The 20,532-nt window shown below is 39.7% G+C and overlaps 1 protein-coding gene across 7 annotated transcripts in view; it reads right to left on the bottom strand.

The window, feature by feature from the left end:
• Positions 1–20,532, bottom strand: part of Ptpn20 (protein tyrosine phosphatase non-receptor type 20) — a 54,653-nt gene that overhangs the window by 3,094 nt on the left and 31,027 nt on the right. For 6 of the 7 annotated variants that reach the window (XM_021181772.1, XM_021181775.1, XM_021181773.1 and 3 more), the window contains 4 exons: positions 17,442–17,590; positions 14,926–15,016; positions 9,066–9,400; positions 7,191–7,406 (listed from right to left, as the gene is read on the bottom strand). In XM_021181772.1, coding sequence (XP_021037431.1) covers positions 7,191–7,406; positions 9,066–9,400; positions 14,926–15,016; positions 17,442–17,590 — 791 coding nt within the window. Of the gene's footprint in view, positions 1–7,190; positions 7,407–9,065; positions 9,401–14,925; positions 15,017–17,441; positions 17,591–20,532 lie in introns of those variants that run through there. The other variant, XM_021181778.1, reaches the window with a different exon arrangement.

Below are 20,532 nucleotides of genomic sequence, written 5' to 3'. Positions count from 1 at the left end.
AACCCTATAGGTGGAACAACAATATGAACTAACCAGTACCCCCAGAGCTCGTGTCTCTAGCTGCATATGTAGCAGAAGATGGCCTAGTCGGCCATCACTGGAAAGAAAGGGCCGTTGGTCTTGCAAACTTTATATGCCTCGGTACAGGGGAACCCCAGGGCCAAGAAGTGGGAGTGGGTGGGTAGGGGAGTGGGTGGGGGAGATATGGGGGACTTTTGGGATAGCATTTGAAATGTAAATGAAGAAAATACCTAATTTTAAAAAAAGAAAGAAAGACTTGTCATAGCAGGCTTTAAAGGGGGAAGAAGAAACCCGTCATCTGTGAGGAAGAGCACTCTCAAAGAGCTTACTCCCTGTATGCTAATCACAGAGAGACCTCAAAGCAGCAGTATAATTCTGGACAAGCATAGAATACCTACCTTGACCACATGAGCATGCATGTTTCTTATAGAAAGAGCCCTGTTAATTCACTAACACTGTAGTGTGCACCTGACAGCTAGAGGTGGCCACAGATTGTCGGTCACAAAGGTCTGCTGCTAGGTCATAATGACATGGTGCAGAAATGTGAAGAATTTAGGAAGTCTTCCAGCCACTGGGCATTGGTAGTGAGCTCTGCTGAGAGTGACCAAGCAAGCAGCCCATGGATCAGCCGCAACACAGGCACTCATCTGGAAAGGCAGTGTGGTGCCAGCACTGTATAGGCATGGAACTCAGGCTATGCTGACATGATGTTTTCAGATTTCCCAACTATAATCATATTACATATCCCCCTCTCTCATGTGTGTGTGTGGGGGGGGGGGTGGTGCTTGTGTGTGTGTACATATAGAATGCAGAAGTCAATGATAGGTCTTATCCCTCAAGAGTTGTTCACCTTCTTTTATGAGGCAGATTCCTTCTGGAACCTGGGTCTCATCAATTAGGCTAGATTGGCCAATCAGTCATCTCTAGGGATACGCCTGTCTCTGCCTCCCAAATGTGAGGATCACAAGTGAGTGGAATATGAATGGAATAGTGCTCAACTTCTTATGCAGGCCTCAAGCCTGACCTCGGGTCCTCACTGCTGCCTGGCAGGCATTGTTTGTCAGAGTTCCTTATGTATTCCAGACACATGGCATTTCTTGGATTCATAGTTTGAAATTATTTTCTCCTAATCTTTAGCCTGTCTTTCATCTTCCCCCTAGGCTCTTGTATAGAACAAATTATAGGGGAATCAGTCCAGAAAATAAAAAAGCCATGCGTATTGAAAAGAAAGCAATAGATCTAGTTGCAGATGACACAAATCATCTACGTAGAAATGACAAGTAACTAAGCCACAAATAAGACTCAGAATAAAGGAGCTTGACAAGGGCATAGGATAGAAAACCAACATGCAAAAATCATTTGCATTTCTATGTCTTACTTTCAGTGCAAGAAATATGGGAAAACTGAAAGTTAAAATAGTAAATTTCCAATTTGGTCAAAGAAAATGAAATCGGATAAATTTAACAGAACACTTAAAGAATTTATATTCAAAAGATTGTGGAGTGCTTACCAAAGAATCTTTAAAAGACCTATTAAATGAGGAAATATATAATATATTCATGGATTTGCTGACTCAATACAGGAAAGATGTCAGTTCTCCCAAAAATGTATATAGACACATAGTAATTTTTACCACAATCCCAGAAGGCAAGCTGTGATGACTAGTTTTATGTCAACTTGTCAGAGATTAGTGACATATTTGGGAAGAAGAAATCTTAACCTAGCAAATGCCTCCAATAACACTTGCCATGGGCAAGTATGTGGTGTGCTTTCTTGAGTGGTGATGGATGTGGGAGGGCCTAACCCACTGTCAGTTGTGGCATCCCTGGGCAGGTTGGTCATGTGAAGAAATCCTGTAATCAGCACTCCTCCTGCCTCGGTGTAGCCTTGAGTTCCAGCCCTGACTTCTACCGGTGATGTACTACTGTGACATGGAACTGTAAGCTGAAATAAACCGTTGATCATGATGTTTTAATCATAGCAATAGAAATCCTAACTAAGGCACAAACTAGTCATGAAATTTACACTGGAAAACACAGACTCTGAACTGGCCAAGACATTTTGAAATTTAAGAATGAAGTGTAAGGAACCACTCTATCTAATATTAAATCTTTTACGTAGTTACAGAGATCCAAAGGTTGGTACTGGCAGCAAAATGAGACACATAGATCAATGCAACAGAGTACAGACCAGAACAGCCCCATGAGAATGCACTAAGTGATTTCTGATAAAGGTATATTGACAATTCTGTGTAGGAAGAATAAACTTTTCAACACCTTTTCTGGAACAACTGGTTATCCAAGGCCAACAAGGAAATAGAGACTAATTCTCAGTCAAAACTCCATGCTTTACATACTCAACAGAGAGTGTGGACTTGGGTCTAAAATATAAAACTTGAATTTCTCAAAGTCTAGGTTCCTAGACTTGATATTTGAAGCATGATGCACAAAAAGGGAAACTAAGGAAAAGTCATTAAAATTAAAACCTGTATTTCTTTGGGAGCTTTAACACTGCTACAGTGCTGAGTAAAATTATGGCAGTAAGTCTGCAGTCCTCAACCTTAATTTACTGATAGGAAAAGAAGCTTTGCTGAATTATCTTACCAGAGCAGACGCAGTCTTCCGAGTGTGGTTGTACTGGCCAACAACAACTACCACATCTACACCACACAACAATAACCACAACAACAACTACAACAACCACTATAACAACAACAACAACAACAACAAGACAATGAAAATGACTGAGAAGAAATGAAGAGTAAAAAAGATCAAACAAATTCTACTGGAATTGGGTCTCCACATAAAATTGCATTTTATAAAAATTATTGATTGTGATGTGCTAAAACCGCACTTGTATTATTGACAAAGATGTACTAGCTAACAAAACAAAGGAACCATTATCTTAATTGGCATTCAGAATAAGAAGGCATTTTTACAAAACCAAAAAGATTATTTTATAGAGAAGTAGATTAGAAAGCCAACAAAAGCAGATATTTAGCATTTCACACATTACTACTCAACAGACTTCTTACAAAATAGTGTTTGAATTCCTAACAGTAAAAATCATAGACAGTCGTCAAAAAAGGTCAAAACTGCTCTAATGATTTCTTTGAAATTTTGCTAAATACATGACAAAAGACAGTTATTTCTAATTGTGCTCTAGGTTGGTAAGTTTGGGAACTAGCTAATGACAGGCAGTGACAGCAGTGGTTGAAGGAATCTATAAATATGGCTAACAGTGATCCAATCACTGTGTGACTGGTAGGCACATGATGCACCCATGCTTTAAATGCACCTAGTTCTAAACTACAGAAAAATACAGCACAAATGTGACTTGCAGTTTCTATTTCAGAGGATGAAATTCGGGCTTCTAAGTTGCAATGACACACAGGGACAAGCCAAGGACTTTAAGTCAGAAGGTAAATCAGCCCAAGGCTGCTTCGGGAGAACTCTCTACTCACAAGGCAAAGAGCAACGCCGAGTTAGTGCCTTCCAGACGAGACGAGGTAAACACTGATGTATATAAAGGAAAACATGTTAACCTCTGGCTTGTTCTCCTCATCATTGCATTAGCTTCTGGTTAACAGTTACTACATGCAGATGATAGAGAAAAAGGAAACAAGATTTGCTGAGAATATCTGACAAACCCTTGATGTTTCTTCAAGACAAGAACTAGTTGGCTTTCAAATGTTATAAGGGGTTTTAACCTAACTTGATTAAAAATTAAAGTGACTATACATATCAATAAAAAGACATAAATGGTTGTGTGTTCTCCTATTTTTTATATCTGTAGGGAACAGAGGAAGACACCCTGAGCCACTGACACAGGCGTGGGTGTGTCCAGGTCCCAGAGGCCTTTCTACAGAAAGAACTCTGATGACAACAAATGAGCTCTGCTCAGTGAAGTTTCCCAGGCAAGTAGGGCACGGCACCAGTAAGAACTTCAGTCACTGACAGTCTGGGTTATATGGAAAGTCAGGAAACAACGGCTGAGTTCTTATTTTTAGCCACAGTATTTCATCAAACAGAAACAATATCTTTTCATTGTTTCCTCAAACCTTGCATCTGCTGGGCAAGCATTCACCACTGAGCTCTATCCTCAACTCAAAGTACCACTGAGAAGAGAAACTGCCACATAAGCTGTGTAAGATCAGAAATAAGGCACATTTCACGTGGAAGAAGCTATTCTGTGGGGGCACCGTGCTACTTACATTTGACAAAAGATAACAGGCAGCTTGTACAGTGCCACAGTGATATGAACAAGGATAAGCATGCAAACGTTTTAGGACAGGTGCCTTTTTCTGACCATCCAACTTATATGAATTCTTCATCATGATATTCTGAGTTTGCTTTGGAAAACAATAGCATCCCCAGTCTCAGTCTCATGGCCTGTAGTCATGAGTGGCCAGAACAGGCCAGGGCCATCCTTTAGTGTTCGGAGACTAACACACAGTCAGAAAGTGAAATGCTAGGAGACAGAAGCCCATGCTTTTGAAGAGAGAGTCATCTTTCCCTAAGGACTGTTTTTCTAGCTCCTCCTTGATGTCCTCTGTGGGTGAACACTGAAAATATAGCAGGCATTTTTTCACCACAGGAAGGCCTGCCTCTACTGGATAATGGCTGTGCAGAGCCGTAGACTTCAGGAATCTGACTTTGTCCCACAAGAAAGTAACTTCAGAACAAACCTGTCAGGGCACATGGCTCTTGACTGGGCTAAGGACTTCATGTCCTTAGGGCAGTGTAAGAGCCACCTTGCCTAGGGCCTGCACAATCAGCAGACATCTCTTCCTCAGTACTGCAGCACGGAATAGTTCAGGAAGCAAGCTATTGTGCCACAAGACAACAATAAAGCAGTGTATAACCACCATATATCAGACTCTGTCTCTTTTTTTTTATAAGAATCTATTTTTAATAAAAGGGGAAATTTTTATGTGTTTGATAGTACACATTTTTTTTAAATATTTTTTATTACGTATTTTCCTCAATTACATTTCCAATGCTATCCCAAAAGTTCCCCATACCTTCCACCCCACTTCCCTACCCACCCATTCCCATTTTTTGGCCCTGGCATTTCCCTGTACTGGGGCATATAAAGTTTGCATGTCCAATGGGCCTCTCTTTCCAATGATGGCCGACTAGGCCATCTTTTGATACATATGTAGCTAGAGTCAAGAGCTCCGGGGTACTGGTTAGTTCATAATGTTGCACCTACCGGGTTGCAGATCTCTTTAGCTCCTTGGATACTTTCTCTAGCTCCTCCATTGGCCCTGTGATCCATCCAATAGCTGACTGTGAGCATCCACTTATGTGTTTGCTAGGCCCCAGCCTAGTCTCACAAGAGACAGCTATATCAGGGTCCTTTCAGCAAACACTTGCTAGTGTAGGCAATGGTGTCATCGTTTGGAGGGGGAAAGCCTCGAAGATATGGGCACAGGGGAAAAATTCCTGAATAGAACAGCAATGGCTTGTGCTGTAAGATCGAGGATTGGCAAATGGGACCTCATGAAACTGCAAAGCTTTTGCAAGGCAAAAGACACCGTCAATAAGACAAAAAGGCCACCAACAGATTGGGAAAGGATCTTTACCTATCTTAAATCAGATAGGGGACTAATATCCAATATATATAAAGAACTCAAGAGGGTGGACTCCAGAAAATCAAATAACCCCATTAAAAAATGGGGCTCAGAGCTAAACAAAGAATTCTCACCTGAGGAATACCGAATGGCTGAGAAGCAACTGAAAAAATGTTCAACATCCTTAATCATCAGAGAAATGCAAATCAAAACAACCCTGAGATTCCATCTCACACCAGTCAGAATGGCTAAGATGAAAAATTCAGGTGACAGCAGATGCTGGCGAGGATGTGGAGAAAGAGGAACACTCCTCCATTGTTGGTGGGATTGCAAGCTTGTACAACCACTCTGGAAATCAGTCGGGCAGTTCCTCAGAAAATTGGACATAGTACTACCAGAGGACCCAGCAATACCTCTCCTGGGCATATATCCAGAAGATGTCCCAACCGGTAAGAAGGACACATGCTCCACTATGTTCATAGCATCCTTATTTATAATAGCCAGAAGCTGGAAAAAACCCAGATGCCCCTCAACAGAGGAATGGAAACAAAAAATGTGGTACATTTACACAATGGAGTACTACTCAGCTATTAAAAAGAATGAATTTATGAAATTCCTAGGCAAATGGATGGACCTGGAGGATGGACCGTGAGGTAACACAATCACAAAAGAACTCAAATGATATGTACTCACTGATAAGTGGATATTAGCCCAGAAACCTAGTATAGCGAGATATAAGATACAACTTGCAAAACACATGAAACTGAAGAAGGAAGACCGAAGTGTGGACACTTTGCCCCTTCTTAGAATTACAGACTCTGTCTCTTACACCTCAGTTCAGGAGAGAGTAAGGGATTGCTAATGTTTGGCTCATACCCATGAATACTTATCCCCTCATTTTATGTTGGAAAAAAAAACTAATTTTGAGGCTGGAAAGATGGCTCCTTGCTCAAGAGGACACACTGCTCCTGAAGAGTTCAATTCCCAGCAGCCATGCTGAACAACTTATGACCGACCACCTGTCACTCCACTCCAGGAGGGTTTCATGTGTCTCTCCTCTCCTGGCATGTTTGCATACCCACATACAAACACACAGTTAAAGTTATAAACCACAAAAGTGTATAAAATAATACAACTGGAATTTGAGAGAGGATGAGCAATTTATATAAAACCACTCAAATCTAAAGTAGATAGTAAAATCAGCAGTTAAGCCTAGAGGCCCCTCATCAACTCTGAGCTCAACATTTTTCAACATACATGCATGTCAGATTTTCTTACCAAAAGCAAGAATATTTCGTTGAAGTTATCTAAAAGAAATACTAAAGCCCTAAGTGGCACACAAAGGAAGGAAATGACTGCTTACTTACAGAGTGCCCATCACTCTCTACACTTTCCTAGCTAGTCACAGATATAACTCACGTTAATCCTCACTGCAGTCCCAGGAGCCTGAAGCAAACCCAGTGAGAATGAAGTCTCCTAAGCTAATGTGCACTCTATGTGCTGTGCTGCTCAGATCAGAGCTGTCCAGCAAGAGCAGGCTGTGAGAAGCATGGTTAGAGACATTATCAGTTCATCTGCTTTATCACATACTTACGGAGTAGTTCTTCTCGATGGCAGAGAACACAACATCTACACATATGAACACCCCTGTTCGGCCTACACCAGCACTGCAGTGAACAAGGAGGGGTCCTGTAATGTGGCTCTTCCTCACATAACGGACATATTTTATGAAAAAATCTGCTGAGGCAGGAGTGCCATGGTCTGGCCACTTGGTGAACTGCAAGTGTTTTACACATTGGCTCTTTCCTGTCTGGTAGAGAGACAGAGATGTTTATTGATTTCTTATATTAGAGATCTCATTTCAATTTCTATGATAGTAACGATGGTGCTGATGGGGACAGTGCACACTGATGTACTGAGCATTCAGAATACAGAAAGCTAAGCTGGTTGTTTAAAAAAAAACTCTGAAAGTTGCCACAATTAGCTTTTCTCCATTTTAAAAAGAGGAACACAATGAAAACAATAAAAAACAAGAACGCTGTCAGGATGCAGGAATCCAGAACTCACTCCTACCAGGTAATGTGCTAGGAGCTTCACATGGGTTATCGACTTCAATCCTTATATCAGCCTAAGATAAAAGTACTATTCTGTTTCCATTTTTATAGAATTGGTAGGACTGGGGGATATATGCTCAGCCACAAGGCTCACATATTTACAGCTTGGATTTGAATGCTTGACTTCCAAATCCTCCACTAACAGTTTCCTTCTGTATCACGAGGCTGCAGATAAACCAAGATTTCAAAGTACTTAAGAGTGAAGAGTTGGCTGACACATTCAGAAGGATCTGCGCCTCTCATACAGGAGTCACTACGAATATAGGATCAGTATGGTTTCAAACCTTCTTAGTGTCACAAGTACCAAGGCCTAAGTGCCTTAGAAGTCTGGCAATTTTACTAAAAAACAAAACAACCTTACCTGTTAAGTGTTTTGTCCCAATTGCTACTTATCGAATTCATGTTCTTTTGCAGAAGTGGGGCATTTCATGTTCTAGCTGGTCCCTGCTTTTGTCTACAACCACCCTTGATCCCTCATTGTTCCTTGATAATGTAACAAAGTTCTGTTCCATGAGCACTTATTTATGTTTCTATAAACACACCCAATGTCTCTTTCAATTGTCTGTTTCCTTTCTTTCTTATCTAGGAACTTTGCCACCCACATGTGATGTTAGCTTCAGTAATCCTTTTCCTAAACTCCAGATAACACTATTTCCCATCTCAGTTCCCAAAGCACCTTATGTGAACCTTGACATTATCACAGCACAGCAACTCAAGTACTGGAGAATATAGGTGTCTCCTTGCTCACTGTGTGGCAGTAGAATCCATCACAGCAGTAGGCACTCTTGACAAACTCAGTGCAGTCTGCCACATTTGGCAGAAGCCACCAAAGGGCATCAGGGGACCAGAAGCATCTGATAGCCACTCCCTGCCCCGTGATCCCCTTTACATTTTCTTCCTTTCCAGTCACAGTTTGGCTAAGCAGAAGTCAAAAACTATAGCTTCACTTCTAGATGACAAAGAGGTAAAAGGTTACTCTATTTTCTTCTAGAGCTGGCTGTCCTGGAACTCTCTGTAGACCTGACTGGCCTTGAACTTACAGAGATCCACCAGCCTCTGCCTTCCAAGTGCTGTGATTAAAGGTGTGCACCAATAACAAAAGTTACTTCAAATTTTTTTTTCTTTTTATTTACTCTCCTCTCGTACAATACATCCCACCAGCAGCCTCCCTCTCTCCATTCCTCTTACTCCCCCTACCGCCCCTCACTCACAGATCCATGGCTCCTCCATTTCCCTTCAGAAAAGAGCAGGTTTCCCAGTAGTAGCGAGCAGACAAGGCACACCTTCAGTACATATTCCAACACACTAGCTTATATTGTAAAACATGAATCTACAAGCAGCATTATAAGACTTACGGACTTCTTCACAATCTGAAATACTCGAACGGTGAAATATTGAGTTACATGAAAGGTCTCCAGAAAGACACTAAAGTGTTCGAATTCCAAAGGCTCCTTCAGAGAAATGGGCCAGTAACTGTAACACTTGATAACTCCACATTCTATCTCTCTGGTTATCATAGCAATAACATTACAATTATTTTCCAGAACCATTTGCCAAAAGTCTTCTATAGTTTCTGGCAATGGTCCTTGAGTGGCAATATAAAAATACTCTTCTTCATGATTTACTATTCTAATATAACTAGCGTTGATGTAGTCCTTGTTTTTTCCAAGAGGAACACGTGTTGAATCATCTATTATGGAAACAGAAACATGTGGTAAAAATAACGCAAGAGTGGGCTGAGCTCCCCAGACCTTGTGAAAGCATCTCACACAGGTAAATCCATGACTTTCTTTACCACCCTCTCAAAAGAAAATGACAAGGGAGATTACTTTCAAAAGAGCTAAGTTTAAATTCATCCCTCCATTCCAATGAGTCATTGGTGTGGTTAGAGGTCTCTGGCTTCTGTGACTGTCAATATCAGATCCTCCCTGGGACTCCTGCTGGTTATCCTGTTGCCCTGTGCCATGGAGAGCCTGCAGATTTGCATCAGCATGACTGGCCCTTCCATGTGCCCCAACAGTTCACAGATGATGTAGACTTTGGGGTGGGGCAGGAGTGTACTATGGGACACACTGTGACACACTGTGACACACTGTGACACACTACAGCTGAGTTCTATGCTTTCTTTTGTTTTGTTTACTTGTTTGTTTGTGTGTATGTGTGTTTTATTTTGGTGGGTGGAGCAGAGGGGCTGGGGAGATGATCAGGACTGGGGTGCATGATGGGAAACTCACAAAGAATCAGTAAAACGTTAAAAATAAATTCATCCCTCCATAAAACCTATTTGCAAGACTTTAGAAATATACAGTTAGGAGGACTTTAAGAGCATCTTTTAAGAAATGAAAGAGTACCATCAGCATTGTCCTATAGGACTTCTGTGAGACACAGTAGTGTGAGATGAAAGGGCTGTCAGTGTCTACTACTGTGCCAGTGAACACAGCACAGAAGCACCCTCAGGGGCAACAGCAAATGGTATGGTATTCTCCTGAAAACTGGGGAAATCTGTAAGTTTAGGGCAACAGAGAAAAGAGTTTTTACAAAATAGGAAAATGGTTTGGAGACTAGTATTAATGGAAGTCTACCAATGTCCAAATTCTAGCCAGGCAGCCACCGTTTCTAATCCTTTCTCACCTTCCACTGAGTGGAGTGAGGTGGCAATCAAAACAAGGTATATGGCAACAAAGATGCTACAGAAAGTACTGGCTCCAAACAGCATGGGGCTTGTCTACACTGTCAGGAAGCAGGAGAGAAAACTGCCATTTTGTCCCATAGTAATCTTCACCCTTCAGGCCCTTGCTTTACTGCACATAGACATCTGTGCTCTGCTCCACCAATGCTCCAGCTACGTTATGCTTACTTGTCACCAAACAAGGTCTATAACTTCCAACGTACGACACACAATTCTCTTATAAAGAGGAATAGAAAAGTCTACTGTCAAATATAGAAAAACACCAAATATTTCAAAATGAGAGCAAGAGCAGTACCTGGTACTAACTGTTGCAACATCTCACCATCCAAAATGCTACTTTATAGAAACACTTTTAGTTTTAAAAAGAAAGATCGAATGTGTTGAATACTTTAGTAAAAATCCAACTTACAGATACAAACCACAATTATTCAATTCAAATTCCTAACCTGCTTGTCCCAGTCTATGCAGCCTTTCTGGGCTCGACAAATCCCCAAGAAATTACATGTTTGTTGACTCTACAGGAAGACTCAAGTTTGCACAAAGACATTGCTTGAGTTGGGATAACATTAACGAAGAGAATTGTTAAGACCTCAAGGCCAAGAGCATGGAAGCAAGCAGCTACTTTCTGACTGGATGAAAGATCCATTCCCCAAGATAAAACCCATCCTGGACACCATAACAGACCGAGAACCTCAGGCTAGGGAGTTATAGACCCTAGGAGACCATTAGATGGACATAGTACTAAATCAGCTCCTAGTGACCTATCATCATACCCTATATTAGCGTACCTCTTAGTCCTCATCAGAGGAGCTTATATTTGCACCAGATCATTAATGATCAATGTAGAGACCCATGACTGGGAAAGATGCAGAGAAGAAGTTCCTCCCTAAATGAAACCTATATAGAAACCTCCTCCACCAAAGGCAGGAGTGAGCACAACTGCAGAAGAGGGCGCATAAAAATGTCAGAGGCAGAGAAGGTGGGAGACATGACAAGGACAGTGTTTTCTGGACACAGCAGCAGCTGCATGCCTTAACTCACAAAGATTGTGAAAGCACATGCAAGACCCACAAAAGTCCAACTAGAGCAGATCCCAGCACAAAGAGGAGAGCTGGGCCCAAAGCTCCATCCCCAGCTGAGGTGCTACTGGCAACTAACAGATGCTGGGAGAAGCTTTCCCTTAAGTGTGTAGTTTCTCAAAAGGAGCCCATGCCCTGGTAAAATGCCCCACACCCGAGTACCTGCTGAGACCAGAGTGTGCACCCCTGAGTCCCCAAATCCTGGCTACAGCAGGTACTATGTGTTCAGTCAACTAGAGAATATTGTCCCAGGAAGGTTCTGTCACCTACTTAGCACCATAATTTTCTTCAAAACATCATTCAACCATTATATCAAGTAAGTCTCTTCAAGAGAGTGAAGTCTGTGTGAACCTCACAGGGAAAAAAAAAAAAAACACTGCTAAGAGCCATTTGCCACAAAGAGAGTTGCTTTGTGTGGAGCACCATGATGTAAGGCATTCTGTAGGTCTACAGACAGTAAGTTCAGAGAAATCACTGCACTTAGGAAAGGCAAATCCATAATCAGAGTAAATTTCTCTTTTGTTAGAAAAAAATCACTGTTTCTTTCATGATAGGAGTGGTTCAACATAATCTGCCCCCTCGGGGAATAAGGTTTTATATCAAGAACTCTGCGATACTCCATGCTTCTTGAAGCCCAGATACTTGGCAATAACTGAGTGTAGCCTGGTTGTTCTTCGTGAGTGGCAAGACATCTGTGAAGCTGAATTCATACATAGCCTCCAATAGTGTCAAATAAGCGAGTTTTCTTTTTTCATGAGCTATTGAACAACGGCCGAGGACTGAGGGAAAATGACTGCTGTCCACAGACAGTATCCTACCCACATGGTTACTGTCCTCTGTTGAGGTCACTCTTCATGAGCACTCACACAAGCAGAGGATTGATGTGGAATTTCCTCATTTGGAAAGCTCTACCTAAGCCAGGCGTGGTGGCGCACACCTTTAATCCCAGCACTTGGGAGGCAGAGGCAGGCAGATTTCTGAATTCGAGGCCAGCCTGGTCTACAAAGTAACTTCCAGGACAGCCAGGGCTATACAAAGAAACTCTGTCTCGAAAAACCAAAAACCAAGAGAGAGAGAGACAGAGAGAGAGACAGAGAGAGAGAGAGAGAGAGAGAGAGAGAGAGAGAGAGAGAGAGAGAGAGAGAGAGAGAGAGAGAGGAAAGCTCTACCTATGTGTCTTTTCCCTAGACCTCCTTTGTTATGACTTTTTCAACTATGTTCCTTCTAAGGCCTTGACCATCTGCCAACCATTTCTCCAAGAAAAATGAACAAGCAAGGTTATTCCCATTAGGCATAATTCCCATTACCATTACACTTCAGCAATGTCTCAAAAATGAACTACAACTGTCCAGTGACACAGGTGAGCCACAGAAACAATTCAGAACCATGTCAAGCCCTATTTCCCCTGCCAATTGATCATAGGGAACTCCTCATAAGAACATAGGTACAAGCTACCCTAAAGTTCCTGTAATGTAAAGCCTCTAGCCAGCACATGTCTCCTAGGTGGCCTTCATGCTAACCACACCAACTACTCAGTGCTTTCATTTTGGTAAGCCACCCTTCAGCAAGTCCCTCTGGGTACAGCAGTAGAGTTCCCTGTTTGGTAATAATACCACATGCTCCAAGTCAGATATTTATTCTATAAGGGCATTTTGTCCAATTCTAAATTTTCCCTAGAATAATATATATGCAATGTATATGTATATAAGTTTGCTGCCACTGACCTCTGTGTTTGTGAGTCGGCTCTCTTGGTTAACCTGTTTGTAGGATGCCACACAGGCTTCTCACTGGGAGATGAAGGGACAGCACAGTTGCATGCTCTGCTGTTTGTTAACACAACACAAACAGATTTGGAAAGACATCAGGTGAAGCCCTGGTATTCCTTCCAACTTTTACTGACACAGTCATTTGTACATTGAGGGGGCGGCTGTTATACTTGTTATGTCTGCACTATTTACAGCTAAGGCACGGTGATAACTGAAATCTGATTCATGTTATGGTATTTCTAACAGTATGTTTTATTATTAACAATATGTGTGCAGGCTGGAGCTTGCAAAGTGAAGACTAACTGAACTGAGGGCAAATAAATGATTTCTTGCTTTCTTAATGTGCTATCAGAACTTCCTTTGTATGTGTGATGAAGAAACCAGGCATGTGTTCATAGGCTGCTGCTCAGATTAGACTAGACTGTGTTACAAAGTAAGCAAACCCTAAAATAGAACTTAGGTGAATTACAGTTTAAGTAAAGCAAAATTTGTGCTACTCTCAAATATATTTACAGAAACAATGAAAGTCATTAAAGCATAACTTGGTAAGTAGGAAGCGTACTCACTCCCAAGACACTAGAACCCTTGAAAAAAATCACCAGATCTAGCTCTGAGGGAAACAACAAAGGTTAGGCTGATGAGCTATGGAAGACAAAGGGGTGACCACAGCAGAGAAGGAAGGTAGATCTTGTATAGTTTCAAGGTTTAATCATATGGAAGGAAGAAAAGAAACCCAGAGCAGCTTTAAAGTCAAACACCAAGAAAAACTTTTCCTGACAGTACCAGAGGACCATGGAAGAGAACAGCCAGATATCCTGACTATGTTGTAAGAAAATCACTTCAGCAGCTGTTTGAATGAGTGGGAAAGAGACATCAGCTGAGAGGTGAGAGACACTCAGGCCAGGTTGGCAGCAATGTCAAAAGAGAAGTGTTGGGAGATTCAAGAAGTATTAAAGAGGTGGAAGAAGAAGAATTTGCAGAACTTTTTGCATATAACAAATGACTCAGCTTTCTGGCTTGAACAGTGGATGATTATATTAAGAGATGCTCACAGAATGAAGTTTTCATTAAGACTGCATTGTCGTATTTTTGTTTCTGTTTTTGTTTGTTTGTTTGTTTGTTTGTTTGTTTTTCTTGGGTGGTTGAGACTGACAAATGTGGTGAGCAAATACACCAAGGAAGGGAAACTGGTCTAATTCCCACCGGTGTTGGGAAGCTCTGGATATCATCAAACATCAGCTACCTGTTGAGTAGCAGACTGATAAGTTAGCTTTAATGTCTAGGGCAGAGGATATAAAAAGCTCCATTGGGTTATGTTGTTGTTGTTGTTGTTGTTGTTTTGTTTTGGTTTTTTTTGGTTTTTTGTGTGTTGTTGTTGTTGTTGTTTTTGCTCCATTGGGTTTTAATGTTTAAACAAACTGCCAGGGAAGGTAGTCAGGCTTAGGATACCTAGTGACAGATGTCTCAGACTTTGTCTTAGATGGGTAATCAAGACTAAAGGGCAGTGGAAAGAGTTCACTGACAGTTGTCAGAAGAGATCATATATCCTAGACTGTGCCCAGGTAATCCAGTGCTAGCTTCTAGAGTTAATGGTGAAATTCAAAATTTGTCATGCAAAGAGTGGGCTTTTATCTTTCCCCTACCATTAACAGGAAAATAATTTAAAATGTTCTCAGCTTACATGGAAGAATATCTCGGTATCTGTTCTTATCTCTGTTCTGTAGTGTATTCCCAGAATTGAAGTCATCAGGCAGAGTCATTTGTTCTAACTCCTTCAAAAATTAAAAAAATCCATGTATTTACTATTTCAAAAGAATGAAAATCTCCCTTTGTTAAGCATTTATTATCCTTAAACTCCATATGGTATAACCTGCTACTCAATGGTATATAATAAACCAGAGAAACTAGAATCTCATGCAATAAGGACAGCCTACAATATCCCAAGTTAAGATAAGTCAATGAGTCACTTGATAAAAAAATGTTAAATTCTCAAAATAGTTTTCTACCTGAACACTACTGTTTACCCTTTCATGAAAAATAAAATAGAATACTTAGTTCTTAGCTTCAATCATATACCATTATTATTTTATAAACAAAACAACTATAACAGAAATATTTCAACAAAAAGCTACATGGTGGCTTAAAATTTTCTTCTTGAGAAAATTATAGCTGAGTTACTGCCAGAAGAATTATCCTCATTTCAAAAGAAATTCTTTAACAAGTGTGAATTCACAAAAATTTATTAATCAGCTAGTTCTAGATACTGTAACACAAAGACAAAAAAAAAAAAAAAACACTTTCCCATCCTTAGGCCATTAATGGAGAATATTTAACCAAATATCATGTGACTTACAGAAACAATAGTATTAGTGATAGTGTCTACTTGTGTCTGAAAATACGTAAAGAAAACACCAAGAAAGTGAGCAACGGTTAATGTGGAGTCTCAGTGAGTCAAAGTGACTTTGTGAAATGTAATGTGTGTGGAAGGAAAAGTGAAGGATGGTCGGTCCTCGGAAGGTGCTTGCCTAGGCGTCCAGCACTAGGGTACTACGGCCAGTGTCTACTTCTAAAAGCCAATTCTAAACCTAACCCAGAGAAAAATCTTTAAGAAAAAAAAACAGAAAAAAAATCACACAAAGGTAGTAAAGATTAGTCTTACTATATGATATATCTTAGAAATATGGGGCCTGGCGTGGTGGCGCACACCTTTAATCCCAGCACTCGGGAGGCAGAGGCAGGCAGATTTCTGAGTTCGAGGTCAGCCTGGTCTACAGAGTGACTTCCAGGACAGCCAGGGCTACACAGAGAAACCCTGTCTCGAAAAACAAAAAACAAACAAAAAAAAAAAAAGAAAAAGAAAGAAATATGGAACTAGTGCCTAAATAATAAGGTCAACTTTTAAAAATCTAAGGTAAAATGCCATCATTCATTACCAAAAAAAAATAAAATAAAATAAAATAAAATAAAATTTAGTAGAGTCTTAAGACAAATGCACAGATATACAATAGTGGTTTCTTCTAAAAGCCTTAAATCAAGTTAAATGCTAACTGAATACTGAATGAAAAATTAAAATACTAAAAAAAATTTAATTGTGCAATAAAAGTATAAAATCTTATTATATTCTTAGACTGAAATGAATATTACTAAAAAATGGATATAATATAGAAATCCGGGCTGGTGAGATGGCTCAATGGGTAAGAGCACCCGACTGCTCTTCCAAAGGTTCAGAGTTCAAATCCCAGCAACCACATGGTGGCTCACAACCATCTGTAACGAGATTTGGCGCCCTCTTCTGGAGTGTCTGAAGACAGCTACAGTGTACTTACATATAATAAATAAATAAATCTTTAAAAAAAAAAATTCAAAAGTCCTTTGACCACTGTGTGTCATATATATATATACACATACACTGTATATGTATATATATACATACATATATATATCACAAAAGGAATATTTTTATTATATGAAGAGTAATTAATATGAAAATAATAAGCAGAAATATGAGTAAAAACTGCATGTTAATATGCAATGCTTAAAATCATGGAAAGATAATTTTGTATCTTATAATAAAGAAATGACAAATCATCAGCAAAACTAATGATCAACAAATGTCAAAATCTGACAACACAAAATACTATCTTTCTAGAAATTTGTTTTTTAAAAAGACACATATAAAATAAAAGCATATGAAGAATGATTGATTGCTGTTTAAAAAGCAGAGAATAGAACAAGCTAAATTTCCCAGAACTATTTTAAAAAATGAAGATATTTGACATATGATTAACTCAAAGATACAGCTGTATAGAGTGGTAATATGAGTGAAAATTGTGTGTTACAGAGGTTTCTTTAATGGAGTAGACTTGTGAATAAACAGCATGCCAACACTTCAAGTCTACAATAACAAGCCCAATAGTCACGGTGGCCTCAGAGGGAAATGGGAGGAGGAAATAGGAAAGCGTCGATATATCTGTAGCCTTTATGCTACTTGATTATTTTTACCATGTACATTATTGTAAAGATATGGTATTTAAAAATACAAGCAATGTACTAAATAAAAAAATAAGAAGAACTGGAAGAAGAGGAAGAGGAACAGAATGTGAAAGAAGAAGGAGGAGAAAAAGAAAAGGAAAGAAAATTTCTAGTTGTGGTAGAAAAAAGGAAATTATAAACTTTTCTTTAGACCAACATATTTACCAAAAACTCACGGATGATATCAAGCTCTTCTTTTTTCTGAAGCGTGTTCAAACAATCCCGCATAGCAGACCGTGCAGAATTGTTGAATATTAATGGTCGAATCTGAGCCAACTGAGTTAGCTCCTTTTCAGAGACAGATGTTTCAGTGTCTAAGAAACCGAAAAGTCCACATTTGTAAGTTCTTTGTAGACAATAGATACTAATTTTATGTTTCTTAGACTTTTAAATACAAAGATTTAAACTTTATGGAAGTTTACTTTTCCATAAGAGTCTGTTACATTTAAATAGACTATCATTTTCAAAAAAAGAATGCTATGTACCTTGAAGTTTTATAAAAATCCATAATTTGTAGACAAGATCCATTCAGAGTTATTAAACATAAAGTAGACCGAAGAATATTCGGTCTTATACTATGAACATGTTGTGTGGATTGACAATTACACTGAGGCAAGAATGCTTAACATTGTGAATTTTAAAAAAGACAAAGCTTTTTGTCCTCCATGGAATCAAGCATTTAGAAGCCCCTAGAGTCTATATGAGAGGACATGGAGATTCCAATAAATGTCTCACTCTACAAGCATAGACCAAACAGCATGAAACACATCGAAAGACAGAGAGGGCCTAAGTATATAACTAATAAGACAGAATGGAGGATATACGCCAACACACAATAATAGAAGAGTGTGTTCTTTATCAAAGAGCACATATGGAATCCATCATTTTACAATGACCTTTAGTTCACATGGTCAGTATACGTGTTCCAAGTATCTGAAACTTTATAAATATCATCTGTGGGTAAAAATGCAGTAAGTCTAGAAGTTTATAATAAAATATTCTTTAGAGGTTTCACAATTTTAAGGTAAAATATTGAAGTTCTCAAAATCTTTCTAAAGAAAACAATGTGAACAGAAAGTTACTAAAATTAAGTTACTATTAATAAAAATGATGAAAATCACTTTAAAAAGGAAGATGACCATTCTCGCGAGAACTGCCTGACTAGGACCAGGGCAGCAAAGGTGGAAAAAATGGGATATAGATCAAATTTAGGAATGCTGGAGGGAGTTGGATTAGCCACATGGAGCTTAGGAAGTGGACCAGCCATTGAGCTGCTCTAGGCATATCAGAATATAAAGGTTCTCTCCCTCTCCCCATCCCCTCCCCCTCTCTCTCTTTCATTTGGGAACCCAGAACATTGGGGCAGGTAGTGAGGAATGCTCTGTTGCTGCTGAATCAATTTAAGTATTTAATTGGGTCCAATTACACACACACACACACTCGGACACGGACACACACACGGACACGCACATACACACGAACACGGACACGGACACACACACGGACACGGACACGGACACACAGATACACATGCCACAATAAAATAAGGTGCTTCCTGTTGTGAAAGAGAGAAGAGAAAGTCATTATTGAGGGCATATTTAGCACAATATAGTAAGTATGAGACTTTCTCCATCTTCAATATGAATATATGATAAAAATAAATTACCTTTCTCTTTATAAGATAATAAAGGGGATATAAGTTGGAGAATATCAAGAACATAGAATTGTTTCCTTTTCTGGACAAAGAATATAACTGCACTGTGTACAACTGAAAATTATTTCAGCCATGACAAATGCTTATCAGGATGGACTCTTACCCAATTGTTATTTTAAAAAAAAAAGTCAGTTTGTACTATTCATTACAGTTTATACAATTATTTCATTGTTATTGAAATTTTAATTTCCTGATTTACAATTACATTAAAACACTTTTTCATATTTCTCTTCTGTAATGTGCTTGTCAGTGTCTACTGGCTATCCTTTACTTGTTAACATATAATTACATATAATTCTTCATATTTTGAGAGCATTACTTCTCTGTCATCAACTACTAGCCAACTCTTGATAGAGTCTAATCTTAGTCCTACACTGAACTGAAGAAGGCGGGTACTTAGAAATAAGACAATTCTCTCAAGAATCCCTTGGCATGTTGAGAATCAGCCATGAAAATCCTTGGTGGAAAGAAACAGATTTCATGCCCCATAAACGTGAGCTGTGTGTGTCACTCAGAGTTCATAATAAAGCAAAACTCAGCATGTCTGACTGTGGCAGAACTATAAGAATAGCCCCAGATAGAGGGGATGTAAGTGTATGCTTTTTTTTTCTTTTTTCTTTCTTTTTTTTTGTTAAATAGATAAAGTACTATTTTTAGAAGATATTTTCTTCATTTTCATTTCAAATGCTATCCCGAAAGTCCCATATACCCTTCCCCCACCCTGCTCCCCAACTCAGCCACTCCCGCTTTCTGGCCTTGGCATTCCCCTGTACTGGGACATATAATCTTCACAAGACCAAGGACTTCTCATCCCATTGATGGCTTACTAGGCCATCCTCTGCTACATATGCAACTAGAGACACAGCTCTGGGGGGTACTGGTTAGTTCATATTGTTGATCCTCCTATAGGGTTGCAATCCCTTTAGCTCCTTGGGTACTTTCTCTAGCTCCTTCACTGGGGGACCTGTGCTCAGTCCAATATATGACTGTGAGCATCCACTTTTGTATTTACCAGACACTGGCATAGCCTCACAAGAGACAGCTATATCAGGGTCCTTTCAGCAAAATCTTGCCGGCATATGAAATAGTATCTGGGTTTGGTGGTTGTCTATGGGATGGATCCCTGGGTGAGGTAGTCTCTGGATGGTCCTTCCTTCCATCTCACCTCCGAACTTTGTCTCTGTAACTCCTTCCATGGGTATTTTATTCCCCATTCTAAAAAGGGACAAAGTATCCACACTTTAGTCTCCCTTCTTCTTGAGTTTCATGTGTTTTGCAAATTGTATCTTGGGTATTCTAAGTTTCTGGGCTAATATCCATTTATCAGTGAGTGCATATCATTTGTGATCTTTTGTGATTGGTTTACCTCACTCAGGATGATGCCCTCCAGGTCCATCCATTTGCCTAGGAATTTCATAAATTCATTCTTTTTAATAGCTGAGAAGTACTCCATTGTGTAAATGTACCACATTTTCTGTATCCATTCCTCTGCTGAGGGGCATCTGGGTTCTTTCCAGCTTCTGGATATAATAAATAAGGCTG

This window comes from Mus caroli, chromosome 14, assembly GCF_900094665.2.
Source record: "Mus caroli chromosome 14, CAROLI_EIJ_v1.1, whole genome shotgun sequence".
NCBI classification, from domain to species: Eukaryota; Metazoa; Chordata; class Mammalia; order Rodentia; family Muridae; genus Mus; species Mus caroli.
Note: the sequence above shows the minus strand (reverse complement) of the source record. Positions and strands in the feature narration are given on the sequence as shown.